We start from the raw sequence: 17,755 nt of genomic DNA on the forward strand, positions 1-17,755 counted from the left end.
TATTGTGAGCCTCTGTGACTGTGTAAATCACCACACAGGAGAGAGACATTAACTAGTGTGACGTGCTAGTCTCCAACAGAAGTTCTTACATCCTGGCCAACAAGAAAGGCCTATCGTCACCAGATGGACTACTATGGAACATTAAAGAGGACAGAAGTTTTGGTACTCTGCTCTCCCTTCCCGCCCCATGAAGATGACTCATGCAAGTTGATTCCTCCATCAGCTGAGTTCGCAGCCCATGGCACATGAGAGTAGGGAACAAAATCCCCTAACAAGGAGGAACTGGACCTCTATGCTGTTTGGACTTTGGGGAGCAAGGTTATCTAGGCATAAGCAACAGAACCCCAGTTAGCCCTAAAGGACATCTGAAGTTCATTATAGCTTATTACAGAATATTCTTTTACCTTTTGAAACTTAAGATTGCAACTCATTTGTGCGTAGGTTTACCTGCTTTAACTGTGAAAATAACTCATCTCATTTTTTAATAAATCTGTATATAATTTGTCATAGGATTGGCTTCAAGTATTGTCTTTGTGAGATGTAACATGCAATTGACCTGGGGTAAGTGACTGGTCTTTTGGAACTGGGAGCAACCTGAATATTGCTGTGATTCATGGTGTAAGGGACCATCTATTACAAAGGTACGCTCGCCTGAGTGGAGAGACAGGGCAGGATACCCAAGGGGCTTGTTTTATTTCACGTTAAGGCTGTTACAGTGCCTGAGGAGTTTACACTTAATAATTGGTTGGTGAAATCTAAGTATAAAGCTCAAAACCATTTTGGCGTTTGTGCCCTGCTTGTAACAGTCTGCTTTGCGGTTGGTACTCACGCTCCTCAGCTGCTGCAGGACAGTATGGCATACAGTGAGAGTAAAGCATTATTAAAAATTAAGAATTATAACCAGTGTAATTTAGTAGCTAATTCAAGGTGTAAAATTCCAACAATCGTGTTGTAGTTAAAGCACCTTTCTAGCCTTTTGGGGCTATGTGCTCCAACTTGCTTTGCTCCAGCTCGATCAATGAAATCCTCCATTGGCATGTACACTGTACTGCACAATCTGATGGCTTGCTGAGATACATATTATATTGCCAACAGGCAACGAGGACAGGCTACTAAGCCTACAATGCTCAGCTTACTCACTCAGACAGCACAGCTCTGCCTTCTGCAATAGCCAGACTCTCTTACTGGAATAGAGATGCAGCCCCCATGTGCTTGGGAAGTTGCTAATGGGTTCTGTAACTAGGCAAAGTTTGGGGGCTCAGTCTACCCCTCCATACACAGCTATCTCTTGGATCTGCAGATAAACTGAAACACTGCAAGGACTTTTAACTTTCACCAATTATCTTAAGGAGGTATTAATCACAAAGTATAATTATGACCATTGCAAAATGTATTACATGCATACAGTAAATGAGCTTGTGTTGTGCACTTAGACATAACTAGCAAGCCTTGGTTTCATTCATTTGAATAGGAAATTGTTGATGGAAGACATGAGTTTTCCCCTGGTTTTGGTCAGAGCTTTGATAGATTGAGAGAGAGAAACCCTCAAATGACCTTTTTCTTTGCTTGAAATACACAAGCAAAAAAAGAATGTGTGGATTTTAGCTGGAGTGAGTTAATTTAGCTAGAGATGAAAAAGAGCAGTTCAAGTCCATCCCCTTGAGGTATGCTGTCCCCAGACCAAAAATGTAATGGATACTTCAATCAACTCAATTTGCTAACCACCTATGCTTATTTCTATGCTTATTTAGTTATAATATGTGACACAAAAGAGCAGCATCAGTACAAATTTTTTCTTTAGTTGCTCTAGGAGAAGCAGCAGTTGATTATTTGTTCTCTGCCTTTTAATGCACAAATATGGATTGCCCTCTTCAAGTTACAGCACTCACACTGCTGCTTCTGATAAGATCTCTGCATCAGAATACCACCCTACCACATTCTAACTCAGCCCCTGCCATCAGAAAAAGTCTGCTCTCTCTCCACATTATTATTGAGTACCATGCATTTTATGAATAGAGACTGCTCACTATACAGAATGATACTTGCTGGCTTTGTGATTTGGTCTACTTGAGATGAAACCATTTAATTCCACAATCTGTCTAGAAGAGAAGTCAACAAAATGAAAGGAGAAGTCTTTTTTCTATTTAAAAATCATGCACCCTCAAAAGTATTCCACGCTTACATTTTGTTGTTCATTTTTAATTAAATGTAATTCTTATTGGAAGGCACACAGCACAAACCAGACATTCTTTAAACAAAGCAGTGTCAATAATGACCGCAAAATTCTATAATTATGCCAGTGATAAACAGTGGATCTCTTCTCATCTTATGCCATCAGGCACAGTAAGTACTGCCAGAAAATAAAGGAAACAGCAGGAATGTTCAAAATGCACTTTAAATAAAATGGAAGTTACCAAAATAATATAGCACTCTAATACTGTAATTAACTAATTGTAAACATTTTCCTAGGAAAGGAAATCTCCACCATGAAGGAAGATGGCCTGAAAAGTGCTCTGTATATGTCAAGTACAAAAATTTTTGAGTGATCCCTGGACATTTTTTTCAGTTTAGAGACTTAAATTGAAGTGGGCCCAGCAAACGGACATGCAGACCTCCTTCAACAGCTTGTGACAGTATTTTCTGTGTTGGCCTTCTTTTAACTTCACAAAATGAAGGTTAAAAAAAATAGCTAGCAGCATCTGAGCAGGAAGGAATCCAATGTCTGCACAGCTCTCTTCCAGGACAAACACACACCACTGTCCGCGAGAACTCTGCTAACTTTCATTGCGATAAAATAAAGAATAACCTCAAACATATCGGGCTGGAGTTGATTTGCACAGCTTTCATATTACAACAGCAACTTGATAAACCACACTTTAGAGATGAACAATTCACTTTGAATCGGCTCCCCTCAAATTGATAAAGTATACATTATACACAAGTTAACATTTAATGGCAGTGCATACAGTATATGTGCTGCCTTATATACTCCAGGAACAAGAGAGGTAAACATGTTTGTTCACTCACCTTTGGGAGATTGGGTTTGGCTTTGAAGTTCTTGTTTCTCCTGCGGAAACAATAAAAGGGCCATATTAAGACAGGCATAAGGTTACAGAATGGGATTATGTATTTGCTACTGAGTTGTCATTTTAACCCTCTCATGGCAGAAGCTGGGACTTCCCATTAGGAAGCCCCAATAACTTTGGCATCAGGGCCAGTAGCCAAAATACCCATGTCAGAAAGAATTGACACTATTTGAGATAGTACAAATTGAGTAGAAAAATCATATTTAGTAGAATGGATACACACGAGTAAATGAAAAAGACTCTTCAAACCACCTATAGCAATGTTTTCCTGTAAGCTGCATAATAACTAGGTTTAGCATACATTCCACATACCCTTTTTCTGCATTTCTTTGCCTGTGTGTGTCTGTGAGAGAGGATGGGATAAAAGGGAAGGTGAATCCATTCAAAAACTTGGATTGTTACAGATTGTGAGTAATGGGGTAGTTGACTGTGAAGAACAGCAAGAGGGGATCTGTAGGGAACAGATTCACCCATCTGCTTCAACACACCACCCGTAGTACCTTACCTCTGGCTAGTCTGGCAGCTCTTCTGAAACCTATGATGAAGTTGTACTATAAATCAACAACATGGGTTAAGAAAGGGGCACCCCAGCCTCTCAAATTTAAATAGATCACTTCCATATCTTGTTTCAGTGACCCACTTAGTGGAAGCCTCTTCCCTGTAGTGTCACTGTATAGCGTTACTGTCATATCATTTGACCTTAGCACTTCTTACCCCTTCCCTATTCTTGTCACTACAAATGAAGGCCTGCTCTTCCAATGGAAAGAGACCACAGTGGAGAGAAGAGGTACTATCAACCTGGAATACTAAGAGATTGAACTAATCGTGTTTACAGTATATTTATACAATATATCCAAGCCTTGGAACATCCAAGTGTACTTGGAACTCAGACTTCTTGGATTAGCATTGTTATTACCCACGCAGCATAGCATACTCTAGGAATGAGGCCAAAATCCACGCCTTTTGTACTAACATGAGAATGCCATGGGCCCTCTCCAGCAGCTTGCTGTTGGTCGAATTAACAAATATTCCATCTTTGTCTAGGAAGGAGCTAGGACTAGAGAGTCGGCCTTGTCGGATTCCCATCCTGCCAGTCCAGCCAACTCCGTAGGTATCGCTGTAATGAAAGACAGGTCATCACAATGTGCATTTTAAAAACACATGTAATATCTGGTTCTTGAACAAAAGAAGGCTTTGAAAATAGTTATTACAATTGCCAAAGGGTTCTAAATTAACAGACTATAAAATTGTGTGATTAGAAAACAACAGTCACCAATCATTCACCACACAAGTTCACAGTACCATACACACATCTAGACATCATCTAGTCACCTAGATGTATTTTAAAGTATTTTTAGAATAAAATATTTACTTGGGTAAGCAGGTGCACAATAGCCTATTGTTCTTTCATTCTCAAAGTGATACTTCTGATCAGTAGATAATCAAAGTGCTTCTAGGGATATACAATTAAGAGCTTAGAACTCAGCTCAGTTCTCTGCTACTGAGAATGATATAGTTTAAGACTTCTGGTGATGCCACAAAATCAGAGTTCAGTGTGGTGTCCCATGTTTCACAGTCATTTCAGTCATGGAAGATAAGGGAGAAGAAAGTAAAATGCCTAAGAACATCTTGGGAAACGGAGGTGCTATGAACTCAAGACCTTAACCCCAACATGACCAGTCTGTCACAAAGAGAATCACCAAACTGCACCTGGTATAACCTGGCAAACAAAGGATTGCCTATCCAATTTTTCCTGCTCTGTTACAGAGCAGAAAATGTTCCATAAAAATGTTCTACTGCCAGCCATATGTGCCTTTAAGGTTCTGGAGAACATGACCTAAAGGTTCTCCCCTTTAAATAAGTGGCAATCACGTACTGTTATGTTTGGACGTTGACTGCCAGAGCCAGATTCTTGCTAAGGAGGAATGAAAACCAATGCAGTGCCAGATCAAAAGGGTAATTAGAGAAGAAAGTAGAGTGGTGTCAGTTGCCTCATCCTCCAAGCGCTGAAGGTCCACAGCTTGGGCCATGGAGCAATATGCCACCAAACTACTGAATACAATTGCCTTGTCATCAAATCATGGTTCCTTTTATAGCCAGTCACTAGTTTCTGTCACAGAGATTTTTGAGACATATACTTTCTAAAGAAAGAACAACTTCTCAGGGCTTGTCTACATCAGAAAGTTGCAGCGCTGGTGAGGGAGTTACAGCGCTGCAACTTTGAAGGTGTACACATCTGCAGGGCACCACCAGCGCTGCAACTCCCTGTTTGCAGCGCTGGCCGTACTCCCGTTTTGTCTCGGGTGTAGAGGATCCAGCGCTGGTGATCCAGCGCTGGTAATCCAATGTAGACACTTACCAGCGCTTTTCTTGACCTCCGTGGAAGGAGGAAGCCTCTGGTAATCAAGCTGGTCTCCTTTCCCGGTTTGCTCTCTCGTTCCCAGAACCCCGAGCAAGCAGGTCTCCTTCCCTGCGGTTTGCTGGGTGGCTCCGGGAACGCGAGAGCAAACCACGGCGAAGCTGGTCTCCTTTCCCGGTTTGCTCTCTCGTTCCCGGAACCCCGAGCAAGCAGGTCTCCTTCCCTGCGGTTTGCTGGGTGGCTCCGGGAACGCGAGAGCAAACCGCGGCGAAGCTGGTCTCCTTTCCCGGTTTGCTCTCTCGTTCCCGGAACCCCGAGCAAGCAGGTCTCCTTCCCTGCGGTTTGCTGGGTGGCTCCGGGAACGCGAGAGCAAACCGCGGCGAAGCTGGTCTCCTTTCCCGGTTTGCTCTCTCGTTCCCGGAACCCCGAGCAAGCAGGTCTCCTTCCCTGCGGTTTGCAGGGTGGTTCGGGGAACGCGAGAGCAAACCGCGGCGAAGCTGGTCTCCTTTCCCGGTTTGCTCTCTCGTTCCCGGAACCCCGAGCAAGCAGGTCTCCTTCCCTGCGGTTTGCTGGGTGGCTCCGGGAACGCGAGAGCAAACCGCGGCGAAGCTGGTCTCCTTTCCCGGTTTGCTCTCGCGTTCCCGGAACCCCCCTTGAAGCCGCCCAACAGCGCTGCAGTGTGGCCACATCTAACACCACTTGCAGCGCTGGTTGCTGTAAGTGTGTCCACTCTGCAGCGCTGGCCCTATACAGCTGTACTAATACAGCTGTAACAACCAGCGCTGCAAAATTTTAGATGTAGACATGGCCTCAGAAGACTGAATCACAGCAGAATCAATTCTGGCCTGGGAGCCATGATTCATTCTTTGAGCAGTGTGTATAATTTACAAACAGCCTAAGGCAGAGAGTGTTTAACCTTCAGTTGCTCCCAGAATTCCAACTTCTGTGCCTTCACAGATGGGCTCTCAGCCTTAACAAGTTTCCCAATTGCTGGGCAGGGTCCTGGGAGAGATCCAAAGTGCAGGATCTTGAGCTGAGTGATGCCCCCACTCAGAGGTAAGTTACTTGGACTGATCTGGGCAACAATAGAGCTGGATATGTCAGCTCCTATGAGTAATCCCTTCTCCCCTTCCCATCAAAATTGTTTGAAAGAGCCCACGTTCTGCTCCTGTCACTGTGTGATTGGAGAGGTTAGTGGGGCCTCTTTGGGACACGCTGTGAGAGCATCTCACAGCAAGTGCCAGAAGAGGTTGGTGGGGTGTGGAAATGTTGAATGGACACTAGTGGGAGGGGCAGATAGATGAATGCATCTGGCAGCAGCAATTGGACCTGTATGCAAAGAGATCACCTCTCAGTGCTGCTGTCTAGTTCCTACAGGTTTTGTTCAGAAGCTTGCCAGAATGGGATTTACCTAAGGAAGAGTGCACGGTCCCTAGCTGTCGGGGGAGGAGTGCTCTACCTGAGAAGAACTCTTGGATTCACTGGCTCCAATGCATCCTTTACAGGCCCTGGCTGGAGAAGGTGAGCCTGGCAAATCCTTATGCTACTACAAAAACATGGATCCAGGCAGGAGGATGACCTAGGTGGGTGAAGGAATCAGACCGGAATTGAGAATGGGCACTCTCTTCCCTATGCCCCTTGAAAGGAGACCCACTATACTGAAGCTGATAATCACAGAATATCAGGGTTGGAGGGGACCTCAGCAGGTCATCTAGTCCAAGATCCTGCTCAAAGCAGGACCAATCCCCAGATAGAATTTTACTCCAATTCCCTAAATGGCCCCCTCAAGAACTGAACTCACAACCCTGGATTTAGCAGGCCAATGTTCAAAGCACTGAGCTATCCCTTCCCCTGCCAAGGCATAGAGAATTTGAGGTGGAAAACAGAATTGGGGCAATTGGAAGCGCAACTGGAGCAGGGAGCCAAAACCATCTTAGGGCTTGTCTTGTTCGCACCTGGCAAGCTGAGATGCAAATGTACAGTGCGCTAGCCTGCTGCCACTAACTGTTCATGTGGACCCAGCTACTGCACACTAAAAGCTCCCTAGTGTGCACAGAGCTGTCCACCACTGTATGGAGCCCAGGATCAACAGAGGGAAGAGACCAACCTATCAAGGGGGTGAAGGGTTGGACTGTAAACTTTCCTGAGTCACACTTCAAGAGGGCAAAGGTGCAGCCTGGCAAATCGAACCAAACTGCATGCATATGGCCATGCGTCCCAAAAGCCTCAGGCACATGCAACTGTCATGGAAGGTTGAGACTGCAGACTGAGACAAAAACAACAAATCGTCTGAAAATGGTCAGTTGACAAAAACATACTCAAACTTGTAGAGACTGTTAGGGCCCCATGAACTCAATTTTGTCTAAGTGGGAACCAATGTTGACTTCCCAGTGTTTAGGATGAGACCCCGACAGTTGAACAAGCACGGCATAAAGCATCTATGAGAAAGAACCTCTTCTTTGGACCTGTTCCTTAATAACCAGTGGTCCAGATATAGGAAGACACGGATTCCCTTCTTCTTGAGGTATGCTGTCATTTTGTAAAAATCCACAGAACAGAAGACACACTGAAAGTAAGGATGTGTACTGAAAATGGTGGTTCACCACGATGAACCAGAAGACTCTTCTGTGGCATGGGAGAATTGCCACATGAAAATAAGCATCCTAAAATTATAGAACAGCAAACCAGTCATTCTGAGTCAACAAGGGGAGGACAGCCGATAGGGTGACCATTCGGAACCTAATAAATCTGATATATTTGTTGAGCCTGTGCAGGGTAGCCCTAAAATCCTTGAAGGAGTGCAAATTTTCATCAGGTTTGTCAAAAAAGTACCCATCCATTGAAGAGCAAGTCCTCTATAGCCTGCTGCATGTTGGAAGCAATGCCCATATTTTGTAGCTAGGATGCCCTTTTCATCGGCATCACTGAGGCCTTCACTCTGCCTGAAGTATATGCCACAACTAGCAGAGACTGCAGCGACGCCTTGGCTGCCAAGCAATGTTTAGTAATAAATCTCTGAAATTCCACATTGGAGGCTTCGGGCAGCTGTTCCGTAAATTTAGACGTAGTCATCCAATTTGCAAAGTTGTATCTGGACAACAGTGCCAGCTGGTTTGCCATTCACATTTGCAGGGAAGAGCTGGTGTAGATCTTTCTACCCATTAAGTCCATCCATTTAGAGTCTTTGTCCTTAATAACAGACTTAAATCTGCCCTGCTAAGCTCTGTTGTTTGCTGAAGTTGCAACCAGGAAACTAGGGGTTGGGTGGGAGTAAAACACCTCAAATCCCTGCATTTGGACAAAGTAGCATTTTTCCAAATGCTATGCCATAGGTGGCACCAAAGCTGGTGTTCTCCAAAGAACATCTGCATGCTCCAGTAGCGCATCATTAATGGAGAGAGCCACTTTCTCTGAGGCAAAAGGCTGCAGGATGTTTATGAGTGTTCTCCTGCCTGGATGCCCAGGGAAGTAGCCACACATCACAAAAGGTCCTGGTAGGCCTTGAAATCCTCAGACAGTGAAGGAGGAACCAGGCACTGATGAATTATCCAGGGACAATGAAGAGGCCATTAGCTGCACCAATAACAGGTCCCAGTCCAGAACAGTTGGACCTGGATGGGACAGCTCCAGAAGCTCCCCAAGGGGAAGAACAACTGATGTCTGAGCTTGGGGTGGGTCAACAGACCCAGTAACCTATATGCCCAGTGATCTCATCTTAGAGCAGGATGAGGACAGCAACATCTGTGATCAAGGACTGTGCCAAGGGGGTCACTGAGCATAAAGGTAAGGCACTGGAGGCCAGGAGACACCAGGCCAGGGGCCCCTGTTCCTATTGTGAGGAGGGCCAATCTCAGTACTGATACTATTCCATGAACAGTCCTGGATACAGGTCAGGTGATGGAGAGCGGGAGGAGGAACCCAACCTGGATGTCAAAGAATCTCAGGTTTCAGGGGATAAAGGTGGAGCTAGCCTTGAAGGTGTGAACAACTGGTTTGACTCATCTGTTTCCCTCAGCAAGGAAGGGACCAGTGTTGATGGTGGAAATGGCACAGCCAGCACTGAATATGTCTAAGTCATCTCTGGTGCTGGGAGCAGTGTCAGTACTGAAGTCAGAAGTGGTACTGATGCTGCCAGTGGTGCTGAGATGGAGGGCAGGGAAAGCTGCCACAGTAATAGCAGTGTTGCAAAGTGCAGCAGTGTAGAGGAGTCTCCCACTGCTGAGGAGGTCCCTTGTGCCGAGCCTGGCAATGGCCTCACTTCCACAGTCTGCAGCAAGGGATTATCAGGATGCAATGCCGACAGACAAGAAGGTTCAGAAGCCCATGCAAGCAGCAAGACTGAGAATGCCATAGTCCTTGTGAAGTCCTGGACCAAGGGAGAGCTAGGCATGGAAAGGCAGAGGAGGTCCACTGCCACCTGATGTGTTACTGGTACAGAAAAATAGCTGGTGCTGACATTACCCTCACTGGTACTGGACTCAATGGACGCCACAGGGCTGGAACTAGAGTCAACAATACTGGTTCTCCCACACCTCTACACGGTGTGGGAGAACCTCTACACTGTGATTATATTTTCTAGGGTGAAAACATATTAACAATAGCATAAATACCAGCAACCTCTGTCAATTGGGGCTTAATGATTTCACAAAGCAAGACTGTTTTAAGAGAGTGATCTACAGCTGTTCTTTTCACATTTCTTAAACCATTAATGAACATAAAACAGTTTCTGTTGAACTGAAACTAAAGCCACCCTGACAGACTTTGGTTAGTGATATCATGTTTTTAATTATTTAGTGGCTGCTTCAGGCTGTTTTTGGACATGCTACCTTGCTTCTGCTTTAGTGAAGCCTTTTTTCCTCTAGCTGCCATAGTACTCGAGTGGAAACCACAAAACCACTTCTTTGGAGGAGAGTTGAAGGATGTGGATTCATCAGAAAGCTTCTCTGCAGCTACTTCTTGCATGATGTCATTGCTTAGATTTGCATTCAAAATAATGTCTCAGGCTACATAGCAGGGCTCAAGCCATACAGTAATACATTGTATTTAAGAGGAAACTACTGGTTTTAATTTAACCCCAGAAAAATGTTCAATGGCTCACACATTAAGTATCAGAAAGCACTGATGTGAGAATCTGAACGATTGTTTTAAGTTTGTACATCTTAGTTAAAAATAGATTTCTAATTAATCATGTTACACTCCCCCCGCTCCCCCCATACAGTGTTTGATTTATTATAGAGTTTGGTAGATCATTATCTTTACTTTTGTAGACAGTTTTGTATGTGGTAATTGTTAAAATTATATTAAAAACTGTAAAACTTAAAATTTATAAAATTAATGAAATAACAGACATTTGTCTTCAACAAAATTAACCGCAGTGAGTGATATTAAAATCAAATGGCATATTTAGGCTTGGAAGAATTCTATTTTATTTCCGTCATAAGTGTGACAGAAAATAATGATGTTTATTTTTAAACAGTTTTTTATTTTAATCGATTTAAATTTTCACAGTTGGGGAAATTATAGGTAGGGACAAACATTTATTTAATGAGAATAGATGCTGAGATTCAGAAAGATAAAGCTTTATAAACTGTTAAAACAATTTGTCAGTGTCACATCAAAATATACAAAGTAAATATCAAATATCAGAGGGGTAGCTGTGTTTGCAGCTTTTACAGGTCCAGACTAAGAGTTCTGTGGCACCTAACAGATTAACAAACGTATTCGGAGCATGAGCTTTTGGGGTGACTACCCACTTCATTGGATGCATGTATCCGATGAAGTGGATATTCACCCACAAGAGCTCATGCTCCAATATGTTTGTTAGTCTATAAGGTGCCACAGAACTCTTTACCACTTTTAAAGTAAATATCCTTACACCCAGTTTTTAATATGCATTCATTAGTACATTTGTAATGAGTCTAATTCAAAAATCTAAACCCCAAGATTTTGACTTTAATAAAAGTGGCTTTTTCCTACTTTGCCTATCTGAAAATTTTGATCATTATACATGGACATATTTTTGTCAATCTGCGTGTGTATGGTAAAACTGACATTACCGATAATTACCAGTAAAATCGAATCCTTCCAAGCCTATGCCATATTCAGTCATTGCATTTTGGATTAAATACCTTATGAGATGTTGAATTGGTGTTTTTGTTTTGTTTTTTACTTTTTGAGGCTATGGGGGACAGAAAATATTTAATGGCTCAGTAGTTTACTATATATTGTGGACCCACAGACTGTGACTACTTAAGAGAGAGTACTGGGATAGAGAGCATGCACTAGTTACGATACCTTGAATAATGCATTCTTGGCTAGTCACTGAACAAATTCCAGCACAATTAATAAAGCAATATTAGGACTCTTATGGGCAGCTTGTTACTCATTGATGAAAAGTTTATTGGGACACAGGGCTTGCCTTCACTACAGGGGTAAGCCGACCTAAGTGTACGCTACTTCAGCTACTGTCAAGGTAGCTGAGGTCAACTTACCCGGTGTCTTCACAGTGCTGAGTTGACGGGAGACGCTGTCCTGTCAACTTCCCTTATTCTTCTTGGAGAGCTGGAGTATCGGGGTCAACCAGAGAGCACTCTGCCATTGATTTAGCAGGTCTTCACTAGACCCACTAAATTTATCCCTGCTGAATCTATTGCAGCAATGTCAATCTCCTCGTAGCAGAGACCAGCCTACAACCTTTGTGGATGAAGGAAAGAAGAAAAGTGGGAGTGGATGACAATATGATAGTCACTACCCCTTTTATCTTGAAGTCTTGGGTTGAAATGTCTTTTAGGGCAAATGGGAAAGGTTCAGTGGTCTCACAGTAGGGCTCTTTTCAAACTTTCACATGTTCTGGTATGGTTGACAGTCTTTGGTCATGACTGGAGTAACTGAGGGTGGTGCAGGTCAGGCTTCAGATGTACGGGTAAAACTAAGTGCAGAGCCAGATTCACCACTTACACTATTTATAGCCAATGACACCAGTCCTACATTACGGCAAGATTCTGGCACTCTTGTTTACATTGAGTAGTACGTTACTCCTCTTAAAATTTCACTGACTTCAAAAGACAAGGGAGAGAAACTTTTAAGTAGCCTTACATTTGGAAGGATCCAGACCCCTGGGTAAATTATATATAAGGATCACTCAACCATCAGTGAAATATCACCACCTCTGACCTGTAACATGGCTGCTGTTCACAAGAGTTTATGGAGGCAAGTGGAGAACAACACTACAGGTGTGTAGAAAATTGGAATCTTTTGTATTAGCTGGTCCAGTGCCAAGTGACAAGATGGAACATTTTCTGATCAACTCTAACCCTAACAATACTGCAAAACTAATTTTGAACCAAATGCAAAACCTGAGCAAACTATGCTAGGACATCATCTTCTGTAACATACTACTTCTGTAAGGTTTCTCCTGACATGAGGTTTTTTAGTGGAGTGTTTGTTTGGTACCGGGATGAAGGTGACATTTGTTGTTATGTGTTTTTAAAACTATGATTATTTATTAAATAAAGTTAGAGAAAATATTCAAGCATTCAAAAGTTTACATGTTCCACCCAGTCTGATGTGTTTCACTTTAATTTTTCTAAGCTTTAGCTCTTATCCTGATATCCTGGGATCTTTTGACTTTCAGGGAATTTATCTGCTGTTTTGTTTTGATCCAAATAAATGCAGTTGAGCATTGACTGCAAGTAGCAAGACAAAAAGGTCCATCTTTTTTGTTCCCTCTCCTCCTCTGACGGAAGAGTAGGGATTTCAGTGCAATTACACGGCACACATGTCAATTACACATCATACCACATAAAGTAAATATACTATGATTGGAGTTAAACTGGTTAGAGTTGGATCAATTATAGTACTAGTAGGAAAGGTTAAGAAAATAAAAAGTCTACTATAGAGACAGCCAGTGCATTCACTTCACACAACAGAGTGGGATTACTTTTCAAGAACAGAAGCTAGAGTTGGGTAGAATGCTGTAACTGTATCTACTCTATGAGCTCTAGTGAAATTGTGCCTGGATGATCACACAGTGACTTTACAGACTTATTTCTTTCCTCACACCAGGAATAGCATTGCTTCTCATGGGAGAGGCCTTGGCCACTCCAACAAGACAGTGCTAGCTCTAAGGATAAGTATCACTGATAGACATTTTGATCTAATTGGAGAACACGGTTTTGTGGGAACCATGTTGTTCTTTGGTACATCAAAATAAACTCATTTATCAACCTGAGATTCTTTAATTCTGTTTCAACAGAACTTCAGGGCCTTCCTGATATTAAAAAAAAAGTCATGCTACCTCAGCTTTATCAGAGGAAAAGAGCACTGGGGTGGGAGAATATTATATCTTTAAAGGGACACTTTACGTAGATTGATAGGGAGGTTTACAGAGAGTCCACAATGCTAGAGAAAAGATCCTGGGTCTCCCTATAACTGTGTTTGAGGCAGCCTAGAAGGAAAAAAGGTGGCTTCAGATCACACTGATTCCGCCTGATCTTGGCCTGTTCTGGTGCTGGTCCAGGTCTCCAAAGCAAAGGAATTAAGGGCTGCTATAAATGACACTCAGCTGCCCACAACCCCAAGCAGTTATTTCAGCAGCTGAAGATTGCTGGCGCACCCTGGCCATACCCCTTTGCCAAGGGCTAGGAACAGGGGTGAAACAGAGTTGCCCCTAGGCAAGGGGAATCCTGAGGTTCTGGTTAAGCAGGTTTCCTGACACATCTGCATCACAGGAATAGAGAAGCTGGAGCACAGAAGAAGCCTAGATCTGTCTTCAAGGTAGGAGCAGTCTGTTTAACAGGGGACTTAATTCTCAATATGGGTCAGAAAAACTGCTTGGAAAGGGGTGCTGGCCTCTTCTGTACCCCTTAACGGCTCCTGAGATGTAGGCATGACATCCTGCATGAGCTATGTCCTCACTGAAACCTTGATGGAAAAATCCAGGATAGAACTGTAAGGACATTTTATAATCTTAAAGAATCTCTCTAACACCAGAATTACTTTAGACCCAGACCTGTAAGATGACAGAGCTGTAGATGACCTGTATTTTAAGAGGGTTTCAATCAGTTGTGATATCTTCATTTTAACAGTTAGGATTCCTTTGACATTCCCTGAACAAATGCATCTGCAAACGTATCTGCAGATGTTTGAAACTCAACACTACAAACCTCCACAACTCTTTGGGAGCACAAACCAAAGTGTGCCATGGGACCTTCTTCCTATCACATCACAGATACACAGAATTATGCATTATAAAATACGCAATTCCCTTGTTTTTGTTCAAAGAACAACTGTGGAAGAATTCTGACCTCTATAACTACAACAAACACAATTATGTGAACGTTAAGGGTGGACAACCTTGACTATTTCCCTATAATATGACTTCGGTTTATAGCACATTCCTCCTTATAAATCAACTTCTAAAATCCTTCCCACTTACAATTACAGGATTCTATGTAGAAAGAAACTTTTCTCCAATTTCTATTGTCAAACTGGGTCCAAAGACATTTGGATTTAAGGATGTGACAAGGCAAAGCAAGAACGAACCGAGGGCAAAAGACAAAAGTCATCCTGGGAGAAGCATTCACAGGGTGGTTTTGCAACAGTACAAAAAAAAATCCCCTCTGAAATTATCTTTACCTGCTTATGTGAAGAGTAGACTTACCGCTGTGTTTTCTCATTGATGGTGTTAACTCCCTGAAGATCTGAAAGGGGCGTTCTTGGGCTTTTCCGAGTAATACCTATGGAAGCACATCAACAAGAGTTTTTACATCCCTCTTTACAAGGACAAAATTAGAGCAGCAACAGCTTTTTGTTGGCTGCAAATGAAAAAGGACAATATGTATTTATTCTGGCACATGCTGGGAATACAAAGTAAGGGGTTTATGAAGGAGCCATGGCTGCTGAAATATCAACTGACTACTAACGTCTGTCATGTTCTTTGACAAGGAAACATAACTTACTAGCAATTCTGTTCGCTCTAGTCTGCCTATTCCCCGAGCACCCGCCAATATGACATGTGAACAATTTGTTAATGGTGTACTTTCCACTATTAGAAACCAAGGTGGGAGGAAAACTGATGACTGATATAAAGGTACCAGTTCACCTGCTTCCTGTCAGTCAAAACACTTCAAAGCAGTAACATGAAAAATATAGAAATATAATAGTCAATCACTCCATCAAGAAGGGAATTGGTTGGGATAGAGAGAGAGAAATAGCTAGATTACTGCAATTACCAGTAATTGTTTCTTCTTGTATGTCATTGCTTGCTCCTCTTCCTAACAAATGAATATACACTGACATAGTAAGCAGTATGCTGTAGGGGGTAATCTTATTTTCTGCCAAAACGGAACCCTCTGATACTTATAGGTTCAATTTTCAAGGTCTGATAAACATGTGAGGAGAGTATGTTGTAGCAGCTTTCTAGATTTTAATGGCAGATGGTTCAACTGTGTCTGCCCAAGAAGTTAAAATGTTTTGGGTACAAATGAAATTAACAGAAATAAAGGAAAGATATAACTGCTTGCAGGCAACGAAACATAGTTTTTATCCACCCAATAACTGATATTTAGAGAATTTACAACCTTTTCATCTGATCATGAAAACAGGTAAGTAATTTCTTAGCTGTCTGAAATCTGTAGTGTGAACCAAGAAATTTTTTAGAATTCACCTAACATTCATAAGTGTGTATTCTTTTGCCCTGAATTCTCCAAAATGAGGGGGAGGGGAAACTCTATGAAAAAAAAGGAAGCCTAAATTGTCTTTTGTAATAAAACATAGAAGGAAATACAACACTACCTTCTCTTTAAAAAAAAGAAAAAAAAGAAAAAAAAGGAGTTAGTCTGGGGTCAGTGGAATGAAGTCTCATACTTCTTGGCTGGCTGAGTTAACAATCATACTAAATGTGCCTTCTTAAAAGGTGGGCATGTGGAAGGAATACTTCTCCTATGAGAGAAAGAGGGAAACTTCTTAAAACCTGTAGCAGCACACCACATTCAAGGCCAGTGAGGGAAGCCTGTACAGCTTTTACTTTGGGCTTTGCAAAAGAAACGACCTAAGTAACAAGCTCTGAGATCCTACCTCACAGATCCTGAGGAAGCCAGTACAGCTATGCTAAAGGAGTCCTGGGACCCTCTAGGGGCTCACTTGGAGGTTCTAAATAAAGCCAACTCATAGACATTTTAGAATGTACTGACATTTAACAATGTCCTCCTGTAGTCCTCTTGGAAAACATTTTTAAAAAAATCCAAATCTGATTGAGAGTCTTTGAAGTCGATAGCTTCCAACACTACTCAAAACAGGTCACAACCACCCTGGTGCACCTCACTCAGACATGTTCAGCCTCTCAGTTTGATGCTGTCAGAATTGGCAAAAGGGACTTTGATGGAACAGATCCAGCCACTCTGGATGCATGCAAAACTGTCCTACAGTTAGGTCTACAGGCTGAGAACAACAATCACTTCAGAAACTCATTTTTGTGTATTCCCATTAGAGTTTTCACAGAATCGAGTAAAAGGAAACGGGAGATGACACTGTCCCTAAATTCCTTCCTCATGCCCCATAAAACATATCCTCTCTAAGGAGGAGAGAAAGGAAAGACGGGTCTCCAGTCATGGTCAACAGCCTCCTGCTGAGCCTGAAAACATCTGCCTTCATTGTAACAGAACTTGTGGTTCAAGGATTGGCCTTATTAGCCACCTGAAGACCCATAACTCCCATGGAAGATGATGATACTCGGCAAGGAGTGATAGCCCATCATCATCCTCTCTAACTCTTCTTGGACTGAATGTCTGGAAGGAAAAGCATGAGAAAGAGACCTTCTGGGACAAAAGAAATTCCTATGATAAAATGAAGAGATCAGATAGGTTGGCGGGGGTGGAAGGTTTGTATAAGTTTTGGTGGTGCCCAAAATGGGTCCAAGTCCTCCCCACGCACACACTAGCCTTGTAAGCCTATAATTTTTTAAATGTAAAAATGGTCTGGAAACAGTAAGTGTTTAACAGTTTCCCTATATTGCACAATGTGTGTGTGGCGGGGAGAATGAGGGCTCTGGCTGGGGATGAAGGGTTTAGGGTGTGGGAGGGGCTCGGTTAGGTCAGAGGGTTGGGGTGCATGGGTGAGGGCTGTGGCGTGGGGTCATGGATGAGGGATTCACCGTGCAGGTGGGGGCTCAGGGCTGGGGTGGAGGGTTGGGATGCGAGGGCAGGGGGGTGAGGGCTCTGGGGCCTATCAGGGCTGTGGATAAGGAGTTTGGGTTAGGGCCAGCAAGGGAGCACAGCATGGAGCAGCAGGGCAGCCATCAGCTGCCCAGGGT

The 17,755-nt window shown here is 42.9% G+C and overlaps 1 protein-coding gene across 7 annotated transcripts in view; it reads right to left on the reverse strand.

The window, feature by feature from the left end:
* MYO9A (myosin IXA) overlaps nucleotides 1-17,755 on the reverse strand; it is a 455,555-nt gene that overhangs the window by 74,373 nt on the left and 363,427 nt on the right. For all 7 annotated transcript variants that reach the window (XM_030576852.1, XM_030576855.1, XM_030576857.1 and 4 more), the window contains 3 exons: nucleotides 15,107-15,182; nucleotides 4,060-4,203; nucleotides 3,028-3,067 (listed from right to left, as the gene is read on the reverse strand). In XM_030576852.1, the coding sequence (XP_030432712.1) occupies nucleotides 3,028-3,067; nucleotides 4,060-4,203; nucleotides 15,107-15,182 (260 nt within the window). The remainder of the gene's footprint in view (nucleotides 1-3,027; nucleotides 3,068-4,059; nucleotides 4,204-15,106; nucleotides 15,183-17,755) is intronic.

Source organism: Gopherus evgoodei, chromosome 10 (assembly GCF_007399415.2).
Source record: "Gopherus evgoodei ecotype Sinaloan lineage chromosome 10, rGopEvg1_v1.p, whole genome shotgun sequence".
NCBI lineage: Eukaryota > Metazoa > Chordata > Testudines > Testudinidae > Gopherus > Gopherus evgoodei.